The sequence below is a fragment of the Melopsittacus undulatus genome, chromosome 2 (assembly GCF_012275295.1).
Source record: "Melopsittacus undulatus isolate bMelUnd1 chromosome 2, bMelUnd1.mat.Z, whole genome shotgun sequence".
In the NCBI taxonomy this organism is placed as follows: Eukaryota; Metazoa; Chordata; class Aves; order Psittaciformes; family Psittaculidae; genus Melopsittacus; species Melopsittacus undulatus.
This window is the reverse complement of record NC_047528.1, coordinates 1713872-1733003: the sequence shown is the minus strand read 5'-3', so window position 1 is coordinate 1733003 and position 19132 is coordinate 1713872. Positions and strand designations below refer to the sequence as shown.

Sequence of the window (19132 nt, the reverse complement as noted above, 5' to 3'; positions counted from 1 at the left end):
AGAGCTGGACACAGTATTCCAGAAGGGAATCTCACCAGAGCAATAAATCCTTGATGTTGTCCTCAGCTTCTCACACGACTGATCTAGCAAGAAGAGAAGCACACAATCCTAACTCTTAAGTTCACTACTTGCACATCCCTTGATCTTACTCACAAGCAACTGAACATCTTGATGGTACCAGTGATCAGCACCATGAGTTGGAGTCTCATACTCTCCAGGAGCCAGCCCTCACTGGAGGGCTGCAGGAGAAACCCTAGCTGATCATCATTTCACATACTGGGATGTATTAGAATGTGCAAATCCTTGCTCTCTTCTATTACTTCCAGCTTTCACACATTTCCTGCTCCCATAATGTGACAAAACTGGTCTCTCATCCTGCCTTTTGGAATTGCTTTCCAAATCCAAGTTACTTTAAAAAGTCAGAATTTGATGTTGGCATTGCTTACTCTAACACTTAGAGTAACTTCTAAAAGCTCCAATGGAAAGATGTGCACAGAAACCTGCAACCACTTTCTCTTACACCCTGAGGAAGCACAACTGTTTGACAGGAGACCTGCCAGAGAAGCTGGGAATAGGCAGGCTGAGGCTCACGTATCCACACTCACTGCCAGACAGCATTTCCTGACACTGTCCCCTTGGAATTCCAGTTGCCTGCAGAGAAGCCTCCCCAGAATGGCAATCTGGCTGTCAAAGCCATTCCCAAGCAATGCAGCTTGCAGATTTGTAGTCTTCAATGCAGCAAATAGGTTATGAATTGCTCAAATGGGGATAGAAAGTCCTGATCTTGCACACAACGTGATCTCTAAGGGTGTGTGTAACAGGCTCTTCCCATCACTGCACTGGAGCTGGAGAAACATACTGGGAAAGGAGATGACAGAACCAGAATCTCTGCCTGAAACTTAATCATATGCTCAGTCTCACCACCTTAAGCTACAGGCTTAACAGGCACAACAGACAGGAACAGTTACATTCATACAGCAACAGAACAGAGGTGGAAACACATCTCTGCATACAGACTATACATTTCAACAGCTTAGGTCATAGATGACCTATCAGCTTCAGGATGTCATCCTACAGTTTATTAAAGCCAGTTATTAATACAGTGAGAAATAACAGACTGTCTGCCCAAGCCTCAAAGGAAGACAAGTGTTTCCCCAGCTGCTTCAATCTGTTTCCATCTCAAAGCTTAGGACAGGTTTGAAACTCAAGAGTGTACATTTACTTGTCCCCAGCTCAGAAGTTTGTCTCACTCCCCATCTCTACCAGCAAAGGTTCCTTGACCCTAACAGGAGCTATAATGCTCCTGTGTGGTCTATAGACCTGGAAAGTCACACACTGAACATCCTTTCAGTGCCAAGGGAAATAAATGGATGCACAGAGGTGCAAAAAGCATTCAGTATAATACAGTAACACTTCAGTTTACACTTTCAGTTGAAGCCACAAAGGTGTAAACTACAATGACTGCTTTGGACACTGCTAAAAAAGCTCCCCCTTCTGGAAGCCTTGGAGTAAGGGGCTGTATGGAAGTGAAGAGCTACAAGCACTACTCTAGCTCATGTTATTGATGGCCTCCTGAACACCAGATTGCTGCTGCAGCTCTACCAGACATCAGCATTTTGTTCCCACTTTTAGATCAGGATCTCCTAAGTTCACTCCAAAAGGGCAACACGACCTGGAAGAAATGCAACAGAATTCCTTCCATAGCAAAGGTGGAGCAAGGCTTTCCTGGAATACATCTTGGAAAACAAAGGACCTCCACAAACACTGTCTTTTGTGATTTTATTAAGAGATGTTTTCAGGACAGTCAAGCTTCTGGTTGCGGATGTTACAAACCCTATAACAGAAAACAGAATACTGAGTGAGATGGTGGCAAGCTATTTCCCATAACCATTCTCCTACCCCAAACACTGAACAAACATGGTTCCATGGTTGTTCCATGATTTCCAATCTCTCACTTCCTGCATTTTAGCCAATGATCCCCTTTTCCCCACAGGAGCCCTGCTCACTCCCTGAATTCTGCCTGTTCACATGAAGCCAGCTTCCCAGAATCACACAGTTTGGAAAGAGCCTCAAAGCTCCTCCAGCTCCAACCCCTGCCACAGGCAGGGACCCCTTCAACTGGAGCAGCTGCTCCAAGCCCCTGTGTCCAACCTGGCCTTGAACACTGCCAGGGATGGAGCATTCACAACCTCCCTGGGCAACCCATTCCAGTGCCTCAGCACCCTCACAGTAAAGAAGTTCTTCCTTATCACCAACCTGAACTTCCCCTGTTTCAGTTTGAACCCATCACCCCTTGTCCTATCACTGCAGTCCCTGATGAAGAGCCCCTCTCCAGCATCCTTGTAGCCCCCATCAGACACTGGAGGGGGCCTACAAAGACACCAGAGAGGGACTCTTCATCAGGGGTTTAAAATGAAAAGGAGCTCCTCATTCAGAGACCACCACAGCCTTGCTTTCAGCAGCAGCTGAGCAATCTGGAAGCAGCCTTAGGCCCTCTCCTTCCTGGTGCTCTCAGAGAAAGCCAGCAAACTGCACATGTTCACTGGGGACAACTCAGAGCAGCTCTTAAGACAATTTCAAGCTATCTATTTCCATCTTAGAAGCTCATTCAGAGAAGGTTTCAAACTAGCCTAAGCATTGTGCTCAACGTTATTGGCTTCCGAGTATACCCCCCATGGGATCCAGTTTGGGACAGATACCCTGTGCTGTCAACTGCACACTGGTACCAGTGGCATAACATGAAAACACTCAAGGCACTGAACCCTTCTCAGACAAATGCCTCTAAGTCAATCAAATTGTGACCCAAGGTCCCCAGATTCATGCTGTAGGACACAACATGAAAACAGGGCACTTGCACAAGGATATTCTTTCAGACTCGTCATCTCATCTTCACTGAAGGGTGTGCTTAGCTGGTTTGCAGCCTGCCACAGACCATGCCCTCTTCATCCAGGGCAATACTCTAAACCAAGTCCAACTGAACACTCTACCTGGTTTAAGGCAGCACCTTTTTCCCCCAGCATTTTGGGGTGACATGACACCCTTTCCATATGGATCCTCCCCAAACCTGCCTCCCACCACACAGAGAGAGGCACTTACCCCTCAGGCAGTGGGAACCGGCTGAGGCATGGCTGGCTGTTCTGGCTTGCCACCTTTCTGCTCTGAAATGGGGGTGGTGGGCAAGATCTCTTCTTTGGGTTCCACGATGCTGACATGGTCTGGAAGAGGCTTTTTGGGGCCAATCTTTCCACTTGGGTCCCAGGGCAACATAATCTTTACTTTGATTCCCAGTACTCCTGTAAAGAGTGACAGGACAATACCAAATATCAAGCACCCATTCAGCAGGGACAAACCCCACAAAACATGCTTTCTGCACCAAAAACATCCCCTGACAACACTAAGATGCAAGGTGATTAACACAGATCACAGAATGGCTTGGGATGGAAAGGTCATTCAGATCATCTAGTCCCAACCCCCTGCCACAGGCAGGGACACCTTCCACTGGAGCAGGTGGCCCCAAACCCTGTTCCACCTGTGCTAAAGCTCAGAAACCCCATTACTCTGAACTTAAATCAGTATGTTTTATCTTTATCCAGTTCATTGCCTTTGCTAACTTCAGCCTGAGACTAGGAGGAAAACACACTCTATCCTTAGGTCATGCCCACCCTGGTTTACACTCTGTCCTTCCTGGGGTAACTCACTTTCCTAGGAAGCTGCACTGAGGGTTTTTGCATCCCTTCTCAGACAAATGCCTCAAAATCATCCAATGAATAGGACATCCTGCCCAAGGCAGCCTCAGCACAGCACCACAGAACATGGCACTGAACAGGCTGCAATGACACAAGGACATCCCTTCTGACTCGTCATCGGATCATCACTGAAGGGAAGTGGAGAGGAGCTTTATGCTACTACCCCTACATCAATTAAGCAACTCAACTCAAACTCAGATGCATTAGTCGTGTGTTTTACCAGGCAGAAGGACAAGTGTAAGCAGGCCTGGCTGGTTGAGCTGGGAAGACTCGCCAGGGCACAGCCATAGGGGAAAACTGTCTGCATTTGGCCTTTTTGTGCATCTTGTAGCTCCCATGTTCTGTCTGCCTACCCCTAGGAGCCAAGAAAGCCAGAATTCAAGCTGCCAACAGTTCAAGTTCAGTCAACCTGTGTTTCATGTAAGCTGTTTTACTACCAGCCTCAGAGGCCACAGGATACAAGTGACAGTATGTGAGAAAGCTAAAGCCAAGTGCCCAACTGCAAACATTCAAACCCCACCACTAGAAAGGTGGATGTGGGATGAATACCCAAGTCTGTTTGTCTGCTGAAGGCCACTTCTCTATTTCCCATTCCCAAATGCAAATAAAGTTCTACTTCAGATGTCACGTGCAAACTCCACACCAACAGTTTAGTTGCAAAAGGCCAGGAAAACAGTAGGTTTCTGGAGTCTGACCAAGGAGCACAACTGAATTGCTCTGCCAAATCAGTGGTGCATCAAAACCATGCGAGCTCCCACCCCACAGGTGAGAGGGAAACCTCCAACCTGCAAGTATGGGATACCAGCAGCTGAGATCTTCTGGTTCTGAAGCCCAACACAAGGACCCACCACAGCTACAAGAGGGATCTGCACCCCATGCACTCACCCTGCCGCAGAAGGACATGACGCACGGCTGTGTCAACGTAGTAGTTCACTGGGTCTCCACTGTGGATCATCAAACCATCCACAAACTTCATGGACTTGGCTCGCTGACCTCGGAGCTTGCCAGACACAACCACCTCGCAGCCCTTGGCACCACTCTCCATGATGAAGCGGAGGACACCATAGCAAGCTCTGTAGGGAGAGAGCAACAGCCACTGTGTTAGTCCCAGTCTGCCAAATCCAAATGGCTCTATGGAGCTGTTTTATCCCAATCTCAAGCACAGGCAATTGCACTTCTGCTTTTGTTTATAGAAGACCTTCTGCACACACACTCCTGCACCCCAAGTTCTGTCAGTGCTCCACAAAGCAGCAGAACTCTCCATGTTGTTTTAGCACTGTCAAACACAGCTCTTCTGACTTATGGTCCTTGTAAGGTTGTGGGAACAGTCACAAGCACATTTTTAGTGACACAAGAAAAGCTGCACAACTGAGGCAGCCAATACAGCCACATCAGGGGTGTAGCTCCCATCCCTTCTCAGACAAATGCCTCTAAATCAACCAATGATGACAGATGCTCCTGCTGAAGAACCACATGCAGCATCACAGAACATGATGCTGCACAGATACCACATCAAGAGGCACCCACTTCTGACTCGTCATCTTATCATCACCGAAGGGATCTAAGAAGCAAGGCCAAGTGTCACCTGAACCATAATTCAGCCAGAAGGCTTGAAATTCACTCCTCCACCCATTTATTCACAAGTAACTGCAAGCTTTATGCACACTTCCTCACTGTGCCATCACACTCAGCTTGCTCCACTCACCGACGCACTGCTAAGCCTCCCAGAAGCTTGTACCGCAGGGACTCTGCCTGAGCGATTGCACACAGACCTCTCGTGGCCACCTTCTCTGCATAGAGCTACAAAGGAAGAGAAGTAAACTCAGAAACAGGGCTGTATTTCAAGGTACTTTTAATTTATAACACAGGAGCTTCATACTACTTCATATCTCCATTCTCTACACCCAGTTCAGTTAGTCTTTCCACATTTACATGTTGAAGCTTAATCCTTGGACTCTATACATACCCATAACTCATTTGGTGCCAGTCTCCTACTCCTGGCACAGCTGAGACACATCAGGAAGACTGCTGAAAGTCAGGAGAGTATTTAAACCTCCATGGTGCTGTGTCAAAGAGCTGCTGCTTCAAGCAGCTCCATAACATAGGGGATAATGGGACAGAGGTATCCAGATAATCACAAGGGCAGTCTTTACACCTCAATTACATAAGTCTGCTTCAGGTTTAAAACCCAGCTTAAGAAATAGTTTGATTTTTGAAAGCTTTGAGAGGGAGGTGTATTTAACCCAACATCTCCAAGAGCCCCAAATCTGACACTTGACAAGCAGCAACCATTCAAACTCATGCACATGATACTCCTTGAGCTGACAAATCATGATGTGCTCCGTGAGGGTTTGTGCCATTCAGTCTATTTAAGCAGTTGCTGGGGATAATCAGCAAGGTTCACTGTATAATGTGATCCAGCAATGCTGGCCCAGCAGGAATAAAGGTGAGCACCACCCCAGACAACCCATTTCCCATTGCCACTAATCCGTTTTAGAGGAAAGCATTAGTAGGGGCACCAAACTTCAGACATTACAAGACCAGTCACTGGTCTGGTGTCACTTTAAAGTCTATTTTGTTACAGTATCATACTCAAATCTCAGAGGTACTTCTGCACCAGAACAGTATAAAGACAGAAGCATTATGAATTCAGCAGGGGTGATGGTAACACACAAACATTATGCTGTTAGACTAGTTCTCACCTCAATACTGGGACAACAACATTCTATAACATATATAGAGGTAAATCTTAACAGCTTTATCTGTATCGTTGCTGGGAAATCAGAGAAACCCAGCCAAAGTGACAGCACTCAAAGCACCACAACCAGCAAAGCATTGTGAGAGCATGCAAAACATGATCCAAGCTAAACCCCCTTTCAGCTGACACCATCCAGACACCACACAAAGCAACCTGCACAACCCACTTACACTGCTGTAACAGAGACAGTTTTACCTCAACACTTCCTTCAGGGAATCCAAACCTCTTCTGCACGACAGCTGTCAGCTCCCGGATGCGGCGGCCCTTCTCTCCCAGGACATTCTGAGTTCTGGGAAAGAGAGGACAGTATGACTGACAACAGTCTCCACATCAGAGCCTGCAACCATCCCAAAGAGCTTCCAGACTGAGCATCTCAGTTCAGGGGTTGCAACAGTGCCATAGCACTGGAGATCACTCCAGGATCTACTTCCCAAGTAGCTTCCCATAACAGTCACCACTTTAAGCTCCAGGCTGCAGCAACATCCCCTACAGAGCCTTGCACAGCATCCCAACAGCAGCATCTCAGTTACCTGGTGGCAAGTATGATAATCTCGGTCCTGGTTGGAGTGACCCGGACTTCTACTCCGGAGTACCCATCCTCAGCCAGCTCACGAGTCAGGAACTCATTCAGCTCAGCTTTGAAGATGCCGTCAGCGACAAACTGAAAACCAAATGGACTAAGTCAAGCTCTTTTCAAGTGCTCAGCCTGAGCACAAGATCTTCCTATTTGGGGTTTGGGAGCAATTGGTCCCTGGGACCATCCTGCAGACCTGATGCTTCCCCCTCCATGGAAAGGAAGCAGCAGGGGGGAGAAATAAAAGCGTTTTCCCTGGAATTCCCATAGACAAATCACTTCTTCCAATACATGAAGAGGGCTCCAAGGATGCTGGAGAGGGGCTCTTCATCAGGGACTGCAGTGATAGGACAAGGGGTGATGGGTTCAGACTGAAACAGGGGAAGTTCAGGTTGGAGATAAGGCAGAAGCTGTTCCCTGGGAGGGTGCTGAGGCGCTGGCACAGGGTGCCCAGAGAAGCTGTGGCTGCCCCATCCCTGGCAGTGCTCAAGGCCAGGTTGGACACAGGGGCTTGGAGCAGCTGCTCCAGTGGAAGGTGTTGGGGTTGGAACTGGATGAGCTTTAAGGTCCCTTCCAACCCAAACCAGGCTGGAGTTCTGACTCTAGCAGGCACCTACCCCACTGCCCGGTGCACACCCGGCTGCAGGCACACTGCAGGCTGACATCACACCTCACGGCTATGGCCTGTAGTAGGGCTTTGATTCCCTATAACCCTTAAGGAACTAAAGGGGCTCCCATCCCTTTACCAGCCCCACCGGACCCTCGCACTCCCCCCCTGGCAGCAGCAAGGCCTCCCTCCCTCTCCAAACAGAGTCCCCGCACTCTCCCGGCTCCTCTGACCCACACAAACCGGGATTCACTCAAATCCCAACGCTTCCCATTATAAACCATGGAACACTAAGGAAGCTCCTCCGCTTCCAGCACCCCCCAACCTGCCTGCTCTGCGCATGCCTCCCGTAGCGCTGTGTGGGGAACCCCTCACGCCGGCCTCCCACCGCCGCCGCCATGTTCCCCGCGGGGCCTCGGCACCGCATCCGCCGCCATCCTCCCTCCTCCGCCGCCATCCCCGCTCCATCGCCCCTCCCGGTGAGCCCCGCAGCCGCCCCCGATGCGCCGGTACCGGTATGGAGGCGGCCGGCACCGGCGGCGAGCGGGGACATGGCCCTTACCTTGCGCTTCTTGGAGATCTGCACCGCCATCTTGAGCCGCGCCGCCCGGCGGAAAGGAGGGAGGGGGGACTGAGGGCGGGGTATACCGGCCTTCCGCCGCTCCCCATTGGTCCGCCTGGGTCACGTGGGGTGGCTGGCGGGGGATGATGGGAAATGTAGTCTTGCCGGTGCTCTGGAGAGCCGCCATGTTGGGGAGGATTAACCCTATCGCTGCCGGGGGGTTCCAGGCTGTGTGAACGCACATAGAAGGCATTAAACCGGTAACAAACCGGTTATAAAGGGGCACAGGGTGATAAACTGGAGAGCTATGGGGGGTACTGGTCAATGGGTCGATGTCTGCATGGACAACAGTGACAAATGGTGTCCATCAGGGGTCGTTACCTCATGAGGCTCAATGGGGCCAGCAGCAATGTCCGGCCCTGGGCTGGGGCAGACTCCGGTGTCCTGAGCTCGGATCCCAGAGGAGGCCATGGAGCTGCTGCGAGGGCTGGAGCAGCTCTGCTCTGGAGCCAGGCTGAGAGAGCTGGGCTGGGGCAGCCTGGACAAGAGAAGGGGAGAGCTGAGAGCAGCTCCAGTGCCTAAAGGGGCTATAGGAATGATGGGGAAAGGGTGTTTAGAGGAGTCTGTTGCGGTAGGATGGGGGTGATGGTTGTCGGCTGAAAGAGGAGGATTCAGGCTGGATGGGAGGAAGGAACCTTTACAATGAGGGGGTAAAACACTGGTGCAGGTCACCCAGAGAGGTTGTGGATGCCCCATCCCTGGAGACGTTCAAGCCAGGCTGGATGTGGGTCTGGGCAACCTGGTCTAGTTGAGGATGTCCCTGCAATGAGAAGGGTTGGGCCTGATGAGCTTTGAAAGCACTTTCCAATGCAAACCATCCTATGGCTCTGTAATTCTAAATCATAGAATCAGGGAATGGTTTGGGTTGGAAAGGACCTTAAGATCATCCAGTTCCAACCCCTGCCATGGGCAGGGACACCTCACACTAAACCATGGCACCCAAGGATCTGTCCAACCTGGCCTTGAACACTGCCAGGGATGGAGCATTCACAACCTCCCTGGGCAACCCATTCCAGTGCCTCAGCACCCTCACAGTAAAGAACTTCTGCCTTAGATCCAATGTAATTCACCTGGTTTCATAGCTGGTATTGAAGAGCACAGCATTGCAGCTGCCTCAGACGTGACAGGAGCACAGCTCATGTGGAGCCAGGTGGAGGTGAGGGGATCAGCAACAGCCTTAACGGGCCCTTTGTGTTGGTTGAACCTTTATTCTTCAGTCAGTCACAGAGGAAGACCTCAGAGCAGCTTCCAGTGTCTGAAGGGGCTCCAAGGATGCTGGAGAGGGGCTCTTCATCAGGGACTGCAGTGATAGGACAAGGGGTGATGGGGTCAGACTGAAACAGGGGAAGTTCAGGTTGGAGATAAGGCAGAAGCTGTTCCCTGGGAGGGTGGTGAGGCACTGGAATGGGTTGCCCAGGGAGGTTGTGAATGCTCCATCCCTGGCAGTGTTCAAGGCCAGGTTGGACAGAGCCTTGGGTGCCATGGTTTAGTGTGAGGTGTCCCTGCCCATGGCAGGGGTTGGAACTGGATGACCTTAAGGTCCTTTCCAAACCAAACCATTCCCTGATCCTATGAAATCAGAAGGTTCATGGGCCACCATGTCCCACCAAGAGCCATTGCCACTGGTGGTGGCACTGATGGCCTGGCCACCACCTCTGCTTTTGGGCTGCAGTGCTCAGGCCATGCAGAGCTGATGAGCAAAGGTCCTCATAAACATGCTGGGAAGCAACTGGGATTCCTTTGGGAACAGCACCATGAAGACACCTCTGCTCTGGAGCTGGTCCCAAGCCTTGAGGGCAGGACAGAGCACAGTGGGACCTCCACCACCAGCTCTGAATCCATGGTCCTTTAATCTCTCTCCTTAATGGGATGGCCACATCCAGACCCCTGCTAACTGTGCCTAAACCCCACCAGGGCCCCATTAACACCAACGATGGTGTTTTGGGGCTCATGTTTCCCTGAGATGCAGCCAGGGAATTCCAGTAGAACCAGTACAGCACCGGTAAAACACCCCCCCTTCAAACACCCAGCCCGGTATTGCCTATGGGAGCAATGGGGAGGCAAAGCAGTGCCTGAGGACCCAGCTTCCATCCTCACCTTGGTTTGCCACTAGATGTCAGTGGAGACGGTTGCCAGGATGGGAAAAGCTTCTTCCTTTCATTCCTCTTCTCATTCTTCCTTCTTTCCTCAGGGACTCATTATCCAGGATGTGAGGGATGGAGGAGCATCGGTGAGACAGAGCCTGTCTGGAGCAGCCCATAGAGCAGACACATTTAGTGTCCCCTCACTTGCAGTGAGTCCAGCCATCATATCCTCCCTTCAAGCAGCTCCTTCCCCTCCCTGGGCTGATCCAAGCTTGGCATTCCCACACCATCCACCCTTCAAGCTCCCTATGATCCCTCCAGAGGGAAGGGACATAGCAGGACACTCTATTCCTCACCCATATCTCCCCCTCCAGCTCCTGTTGTTCCTACTATCCTTTGCTCCCACTTTCTTCCCTCCCAGGCTGCCAAAACACACCAACCCCACTGGTGTCCCCATCCTGCCCTCTCCCTTCATCCCAATGCTCCTCAAGTGCCAGTTTCTGTCTGTAGACCCCATCAGTGATGTTCCCCATGGAGAATTCCTCTTGGCCAAAATCAGGAGCCACAACTCCATCAATCTCTTCCCATCTCTTCCTCAGGGACTGTGGCTGTGGCCAGGCTGGAGCCAGGCTGACCAGGGATGGATTTAAGGAGCCCTGAGGGCCCAGGGCTCAGCCTGGGCTGGACTAATGTGAACAGAAATACTTGCTTAAGCACTCAGTGGGCTCCTGGTGCTCTTCTCCATCTGCATCCCTGGGCATGAGGAGGCAAAACCAGCTCATGTCCAGATGGTGGAATAGATGCTGATCCTTCTCCCTGCTGTAGGAATCACCACTTAGGCTTCATCTAGGTCTATAGTTGCACTAAATAGACCTGGGTTTAAGGCACCCTAATTGCTGTGCCCCCATTTCAGCCTGCAGGTTGCTGCTCATCTGAATTCACCCCTCAGAGGGACCCACTAAGCCTTGTGCTCCAGAGGATCTTTGGGCTGCATGTGGAAGTTCAGGACACCCAGGAGGAAAGCAGGTAGGAAAAGGGGATGGAGTAGCCACATTAGGAGGAGATAGTAAAGCAAACAGGCCAGGGATGTACCTCAAACATCCTTAATCCATCTGGATGGACCATAGGACTGACCAACACAGCAACAGTGTGTGACCTTCCCCTAGCCCATCACTGAGGCACAAAACAAGCAGGAGACATCCCATCTCCAAGGGAAGCTTCCCTTTCTCCTCCAGCATGGTGCAGTATCACACTTCCCTTGCAGCAGAGGCTATGAGGAGCTGCCTCCTTCCCCTATTCCCTGGCCCATCCCACTGTTCCTGGAGCCCGGCTGCCAACTGGCTCCCAGGAACCATCCAACACAAACACATATATCTTCTGGAGGAGGTTATTTAAAGCCCTGCTTGTTTCCCTGCCCCAGCCCAGCTCCACAGCAGCCTGGGAGCACCGAGGGCATGGGGATGGGGATGGGGCTAGGCAGGAACACCTTGCTCAAAAGACCATGGAGATGGTGAGGTTTAAGGTGGTGCTTGGGGAACCCATGATCCCAGCATCGTGCCATGTTGGATCATAAAATCATGGGATGGGTTGGGTTGAAGGGACCTTGAAGCTCCTCCAGCTCCAACCCCAACACCTTCCAGTGGAGCAGCTGCTCCAAGCCCCTGTGTCCAACCTGGCCTTGAGCACTGCCAGGGATGGGGCAGCCACAGCTTCTCTGGGCACCCTGTGTCAGCGCCTCAGCACCCTCCCAGGGAACAGCTTCTGCCTCAGATCCAACCTAAATCTCCCCTGTTTCATCTTAAACCCATTCCCCCTTGTCCTATCACTACAATGAGGGGACATCTGCGTTTGAGGTCCTCATCCCAGGGTCACACCAGCCCATCCATCAGGCTGGGAGCTGGGGATGTCTCTGTGCAGGGATCTGAACAGATTAACCAGAATCTCAAACCATGTTGAAGGAAAGACCCTTCTAACCTGCACAAACCCCACTCTGTTTGCTGGTTTCCAGCCTGGGACCACGATACTTCCAGAGCAGGAAGTATCTGGCCCAAGATCATCTCATATTTTTAGGCTAAGTTTACCCAGGAGAGGCTCAACCAACGTATTTCTGGATCCCATAAAGACAGGGAAAGGCACAACATGAGCAAAAGAGCCTGGCCTTGACATGCATCCCCTTGTCCATGCCCTATTAAGGAGAAACTATGTGTTGTATCAGCGTTTCAGGGTCAGCATCGACACCCAGAGCCGGGGTCAAGCTGCACCCTGGTACAAAGCAGGGGCCTGGGTGGCGTTAGGCAGCACGGGAATGTCCCTGCTCCCCCCCAGACATGGCCCAGTTAAGCCAATGGGCTCCAAACTGCAGCCTTTGGAGCCAGGAACGTTTCAGTCCCTTCCACAAATAGCAACATGGGATTCCTCCCTCTGCTCCATCCATCCCAGCCGGCTCCCAGGGATACAGGGTGATGCTCTGAGATGCTGTTTGCAGCCAGATGGGGGATGAATGCCTCTCTGCTCCATCCCTGCTGAAAGGGAGACTGGCAGCATCCCAAAAAGCTGTGATGTGCCTATATCCCTCATCAAGTCTGGAAAATGAAAGGATCCCAATGGCCTCCTAGCCCCAGTAAGGCTTAGATCTGCAGGACTATCCATAAATCCCATGACTGTCCATAAATCCCATGGCTATCCATAAATCCCACGATGGATGGCTGTCATTTGGGTCTGTGGGGCCAGAGATTCCCTTTGTTCCCAATGTCCAAGTGGATGGAAACCCCCTGAGCTTGCTGCAGCAAAGAGGTGGGGATATTACCCCCTGACATAGCATTTGGTGGCACCAGGGAACCCCTGTGCCCTCCCTGCAGGTGCCATGGGTTAGCAGCAGGTTTCCTCACTGTGGGAATGCCAGCTTGGAGCAGGTTTGGGAATCAGGAGCTGTCCTGCCTCCCCGCAGCTCTTTTCATTGCCCAGACAGCAACATGGTTTATGGCAGCCCAAGGCCATTGCACAGGCTCCATTAAACCCACATCCCAGTGTTTTCTCCCCAGGAATCTGGCTCCCGTTCAGAGCATCCAGGAGGGGCTGGCAGCCCTTTGCAGTGAAGGGGCCAGGGAAGACAGTGGCTTTCCTGCTTTGTAGGAATGCTGGATTTGGGATACCCTGTGTTTTCTATGGATAACAGTGATTTTAGGAGCAAATGTCCTGGCTGGGAATGTCCCCAACTGTCATCGCTGCTGTTTTCATAGGGCAAAATCATCCCAAAGGGAGATCCCGTACTACCGAAGGACTGTGGTGGCTCTGCAAGGGAATGAAGCATCAGGGAACAGCCTGAGGGTCATCCAGGTACAGGCACAAACACAGGACCTGCCCTTCCCATTGCATCAACACAGCCATTCCCCAGTGAGGCAGGGCTGCTGCATCCCGATCCAGCCTCTTCCTCCTGCACACAGAGCAAGATGTGAATGGAATTTGATCCCTGGAGCTCAGACACCTGTGGGATTTGGGATACAGAGTTGGTACCCACCAGGATGGGACAGCAACATCCCATTCCTTCTGATTCTCTCCCTCTGAGAGCCTTTGCGGCCATGCTATGGGGGGATTTCAACAGGCTCAGCACAGACCTTGTCTCCATCTACCCCCAAAGAGCCCCTTGAGTCCTCACTATGGCCTCTCTTCTGAGCTCTGTCTCTGAGGATGCACCTCCTTCCCCCATAGGCTCTCTGGGGTGTTGGAGGAATGTAATCCCTGCCTCTGGAATCACCCCTTTCACAGCAGATGAGCTGTTCCCCTTGCAGCTATGGGCAGCAGGAGATGGAGCTGGCACTAAAGGAAAGGGATGTGTCAGGATATACAGCTTCTGACTGAGGCTGATAGATGGGCTCCAAGGGATGGGATTCCCAAGGCTATTCCCAAGCAGGATGATGTACCACAACCCTGTGCTGTCAGGGCAGAGACTCCTGGATCTGTGATGGCCAAGGTCCATTATGGGCTCAGCAGATCACACACAGGCCTCAGGAATGGGAATAGCAAGGAGGAGCCTGAGATGGTCTCTGCTAGGGGCAGCTGGAAAGCTGCTGATCACTATTACAGGAACAACCAAACCATATAAAGGAGGGGGGGAAGAGATGGATTTGATGCCAATCAGCTCCCAGGCACATTTCCCAGCAGGGAGGAAGCTCCCCTGCAATGGGATGGTCCCAGAGGAGGGTGTCTGCTATGGGAAACGGAGCTTGGAGCAGGGATCTCAGCCCAAGCTGAGGCCCTCGTGCAGGCTGGGAGCTGCATCCTGGCTCTGCCAGGACCAGAGGAGGGAGCCAGGGTCACAGATACAGGAAGCCAAGGGGAGAAACCCTTATGGGCAGCCACAGCTTCTCTGGGCACCCTGTGCCAGCGCCTCAGCACCCTCCCAGGGAACAGCTTCTGCCTCAGAGCTCAGCTCAGTCTCCCCTCTCTTGGGCAGGTTCAAGCCATTCCCCTTGGCCTGGCCCTCCAGGCCCTTGTCCCAAGCCCCTCTCCAGCTTTCCTGCAGCCCCTTTAGGCACTGGAGCTGCTCTCAGCTCTCCCCTTCTCTTGGCCAGGCTGCCCCAGCCCAGCTCTCTCAGCCTGGCTCCATAGGACACATCATTGTCTCCATCAGCTCTGCCTATCCAGGATGAGGGTACAAGACACAGCAGCCTAAGGCACATTCCCAGCCTTCTATCTGCAGGATGGGGATGCTGCATGGCCTGTGAGAGGCACCAAACCTGGAGCATCCCCATCCTCAGAGGCACAGGCTGCCTGTCCCACCTTCCCAAGAGCCAAACCCCCATCCAAAGCTCCCAGGCCAGGAAAACCATCCAATCCTCACCCCTCCAACCAGCACCATCACCAGGCACAGCACAGACCTAATGGATTTTCCCAGTAAGTACCAGTGGGAAATGCAACCCAGGGCAGGGATGGACCAGATGAGAGACATTGCATTAAATGAATGGGGACTGCTGCTGGAATGTAATTCATATGGAGATATGATGGATTGCAAGCACTGGTTGTAAAGCATTTGCAAAGCTTGCCTCTGATGGGAGGTTTATTGCATGGGCTGGAGTATCCCAGTTTATTGCTGCAGTTGGAGCAGCTGCTACCATTCCAGTTGAATTGCCTGGTATAAAGCCCCTCCTCGAGCTATTCCCAACTCTCCTGCAGCTTGGAAAAGCTCCTGAGCAGCATCTCCTGCCCCTTTGGAGCCGGTTGCCTCATAGGGAACCCAGAGCCTGCTTGGTGAGCCCCATCCCACATGGAGCAGCACAAGGAAGCTGTAAGGGCAGAGTGGGATGGAGTGGAAGAACATTGGGGAGGAGCAGGATTCAGGGCCACGTTTGGAGGCCCTTTGCAAACACTTCACACACAGGGTTCACTGTTCCTTGGCTTGGCAAGAGCATAGGGAACCAGGTCCAGGAATGCTTCCAGCAGCACAAGGAAGGTGGCATGATCCTGTGGGATGGGAGAGGAATGGGCGCTGTGGTTGCAGGCAGAGGTGGCCAATCCCATCCTGTTCCTGCAGCTAAAGGAATCCAAGAGCAGGATTGAAAGTGGGGCAGGAACAGCTCAGGTCTATGCTAAGGGTGAAATGGGGCTCTGGAAAGGTGTGTGTGGATCCCTAGGAGCCTTGGATGACATAGGCTAGTGTGAAGCTGGAACTGGATGAGCTTAAGGTCCCTTCCAACCCAAACTATCCCATGATTCTATGATGTGAGAACATGGTTAAAGCTTCTGAGTGTCAAAGCCTGAAAACAAACCCCTTTAAACTTACGAATGGGCAAATGCAGAAGTTGTGCACCAGGAATTCTCTGCATTGAAGCCACCAATTGCAGCAGTCACTAAGTCATTACAAGAGCAGAGTCTGACCCATTAGAGCAGCACCTGACCCTCCATCTAACCCCATCACCTCCATTAGAGCTCATAAATGTGTCTGAATGGCTGCTCACAAACGTGCCCATCACCAGGACCCTTCCCTTTGGGCACCTGCCCTGGCAAACAAGGTTCTGCTTCACTGCTTGGATTCACTTCAAGGCCTTGAAGCACAGGAGTAAATAATTGATCCTTCCTTTAAGAACAGGAAATGGAATAAGGAGCTCGGTGTGCTCTTTAGTTCAGCTCTTCACTATTTAATGAAGCCACTGGCTGCTGCCAGAGGTCATTCCAGCAGCTCACACCCCAGCACTGTGGCTCTGAGCAAGGCAGGGAAACTGAAACCTTAATGGGCACTTCCATTTGCCCCTTGGTAGCATCACTTGAAACCCATCAGCTTAAGTAAGTGCTTCTTAATCAGGCCTGGAGCTCCGGGAAAGCAGCAGAGGGCAGGAGGTGGCTGCTTTCCCCTGTGTAACACATCTTGTGATGATTTATGGGTGCATCTGCATCAGAGGCAATGAGATAAGGGCATTACCTGCCCTTCCATGCACTCCTCCAGCAGCAGCTCGTGGTTTAACTGCTCACTGTGGTTACCTGACACAGGAGGATGTGGGGAGCTCAGGATGCTGTGAGATGGATGTGGGAGTGCACACAGGGATGGGGACAGAGCAGGGAAATGGGTTTGGGTTTGCTAAGTGAGGAACAGCACAGATGATGCTGATACTTTGACAGCTGAGAACATTGGGGCTGTTGAGCCTGGGGAAGAGAAGCTGCGTGGAGACCTCAGAGCAGCTTCCAGTGTCTGAAGGGGGCTCCAAGGATGCTGGAGAGGGGCTCTTCATCAGGGACTGCAGTGATAGGACAAGGGGTGATGGGGTCAGACTGAAACAGGGGAAGTTCAGGTTGGAGATAAGGCAGAATGAGGGAGGAGCAGAGCTCACCCCAGCCTGACTGCGACAGTGAATGACAGCAGATGTGATGGTGAAAGACTGCAGGTGGGAAGCAACAACACAAAAGGTCTGAAAGGGACAGGAATCAACCACGTTTCTCTTTGGAGACATCCATCAGGGATGGTGACACCTGAAAACACAGAGAACTGGAGGCAAGCACCAACAAAGTGACTTGGTAAAGCTGCAGCAGAGTCACTGAAGGGCAGATCTCAGTGCCCAGACCCTTGGTCCCTCGGAAGCTTTCAGCTCAGTCACCTCTTTGTGCTAAGAGGCAGCCAAACTACTTTGCAATGCAGAGAATGGAGATGAAGGCCTCAAAGCAGCATCCTCCTCACTTGTAATCCAACCCCAGGGCTCCTTTGGGAAGCTCTCAGATCCAGGGCTGGCTGACCTCCATCCTGCTCTTCCTTCTAATGGCTGTTGGCATAAGGACAGCCCCAGGCCTAATGGAGCAGAACACTCTGAGGTGCCAGCACCAGCTGGGTCTTAGGCTGAGCCTGTGCTGTGTATGTGATGTGTGTAGCTGGTGCTTTGCCAGGCTCAGCTCCAAGCCCTGCTCATCCGGATGAGGTGGGCAGGATGCTTGGGGCCAGGGAGCGATGCTACAGCAGCACAATGGGAGCTGCTTGTGAGCAGCCTGGCAATAACCTGGTCCTTGCTTTTGTCTCCATCCACCTCCAAAACAGCAAGAGAGCAGCAGGGATAAAAGGGCCCTTAGCACAAGGTTATTTTCTAGGGCATTAATCAGCCTTGTAAGAGGCAAAAAGACACCAGAGCAGTATGTAAAGCACAGCTTAAACTTAACACCTTTTCCTCCCCTCTTTTCAATGTATCTGTAAGGAAAGGGTGAGCTCAAAGCAGTGTTTGCAGTGTGGGGGCTATCTGCTTTGGCCAACAAGCAATCAGCAAACACACCAAGTGACTGCCATCGGGAGCTCTGGTTTTCAGCATCTCAGCTATTCACATCCCTACATAAACCACAACACAATTGTCTTAAGGGGCTATAGATAAATGAAGTCTTTCCTGATCCTGTTGTTCTGTTGGAATAACACCCCCAACATCCCAGAATTACCTCCCCCTCTGTCTGCTTAGGGCTTGAAATCAATGAATTGTCTCCTCATCCTCAGGTGAGCTCAGTCAGATGATTCCCAAAGCAGCAGCAGCAGCAGCACTTCCCTGCTGGATGCACATGAGTTATCCCACTCGTCATCCCAGAACAATCCCACTCTGCCTGTGTCCTTGGGTTATACCTTATACTGACCTCAAGAACACTTGGTAGGCTGAGAATGGATGGGATGTGGGTTTGCTCTCCAGGAACATGAAGGGGATTGACATTGAGCCTCCTCACATCCACGTGGCTCCCTGCTGCAGGAGCTGGGATGCAGGAGCTGGGATGCAGGAGCTGGGATGCAGGGGCTGGGATGCAGGAGCTGGGATGCAGGAGCTGGGATGCAGGAGCTGGGATGCAGGAGCATCACTTGAGGGAAGCAGCAGTGATTTATGGTGCAGCCAACAGCAATGGAAAGCCAAGTGGTACAGGGCATTCACAAGGTGAGAGCTGGGTTAAAGATCACAACAGCAGATTGACTGATGCACTGCTTGCTCCAGCCACCTCCCTACTCTGCTCCCATCCCTCCAGTGTCACTGGAGGTGGAGAATTCAGCACTTGGAGACTTACAACCACGCAGCTCCTATGTTGCAGTGGGCTCCTGCTGCAGATCTGTGCAGGCTTTTCATCAGGGCGATGCTCGAAACGTGCTCTATTCTAAGTCCAACACATCAAAATCCATGTTTATAATGGATATATTATAATATTTATGTATTATATATAATATAATGTTTATAATATGTGGAATTAAATTTCCATTGAAACTCTGGCAAAAAATCCCCACTACTTCAGAAAACCTGGAT

The 19132-nt window shown here is 51.6% G+C and overlaps 1 protein-coding gene and 3 non-coding genes across 4 annotated transcripts; all 4 read right to left on the bottom strand.

Moving 5' to 3' along the window:
* Positions 1 to 1762: 1762 nt before the first annotated feature.
* On the bottom strand, positions 1763 to 8338 carry RPS3 (ribosomal protein S3). The gene is made up of 7 exons (XM_005140645.3): positions 8248 to 8338; positions 7035 to 7165; positions 6700 to 6793; positions 5452 to 5546; positions 4632 to 4819; positions 3097 to 3293; positions 1763 to 1834 (listed from the first exon to the last, which is right to left on the bottom strand). The coding sequence occupies exons 1-6, from the start codon at positions 8275 to 8277 to the stop codon at positions 3100 to 3102; spliced, it is 732 nt and encodes a 243-aa protein (XP_005140702.1). The 5' UTR covers positions 8278 to 8338; the 3' UTR covers positions 1763 to 1834; positions 3097 to 3099.
* On the bottom strand, positions 2763 to 2898 carry LOC115947427 (small nucleolar RNA SNORD15). The gene has a single exon (XR_004081352.2). It is a non-coding gene; the product is annotated as a small nucleolar RNA SNORD15 (small nucleolar RNA).
* Positions 3733 to 3880, bottom strand: LOC115947422 (small nucleolar RNA SNORD15). The gene has a single exon (XR_004081350.2). It is a non-coding gene; the product is annotated as a small nucleolar RNA SNORD15 (small nucleolar RNA).
* Positions 5158 to 5303, bottom strand: LOC115947424 (small nucleolar RNA SNORD15). The gene has a single exon (XR_004081351.2). It is a non-coding gene; the product is annotated as a small nucleolar RNA SNORD15 (small nucleolar RNA).
* Positions 8339 to 19132: the final 10794 nt, after the last annotated feature.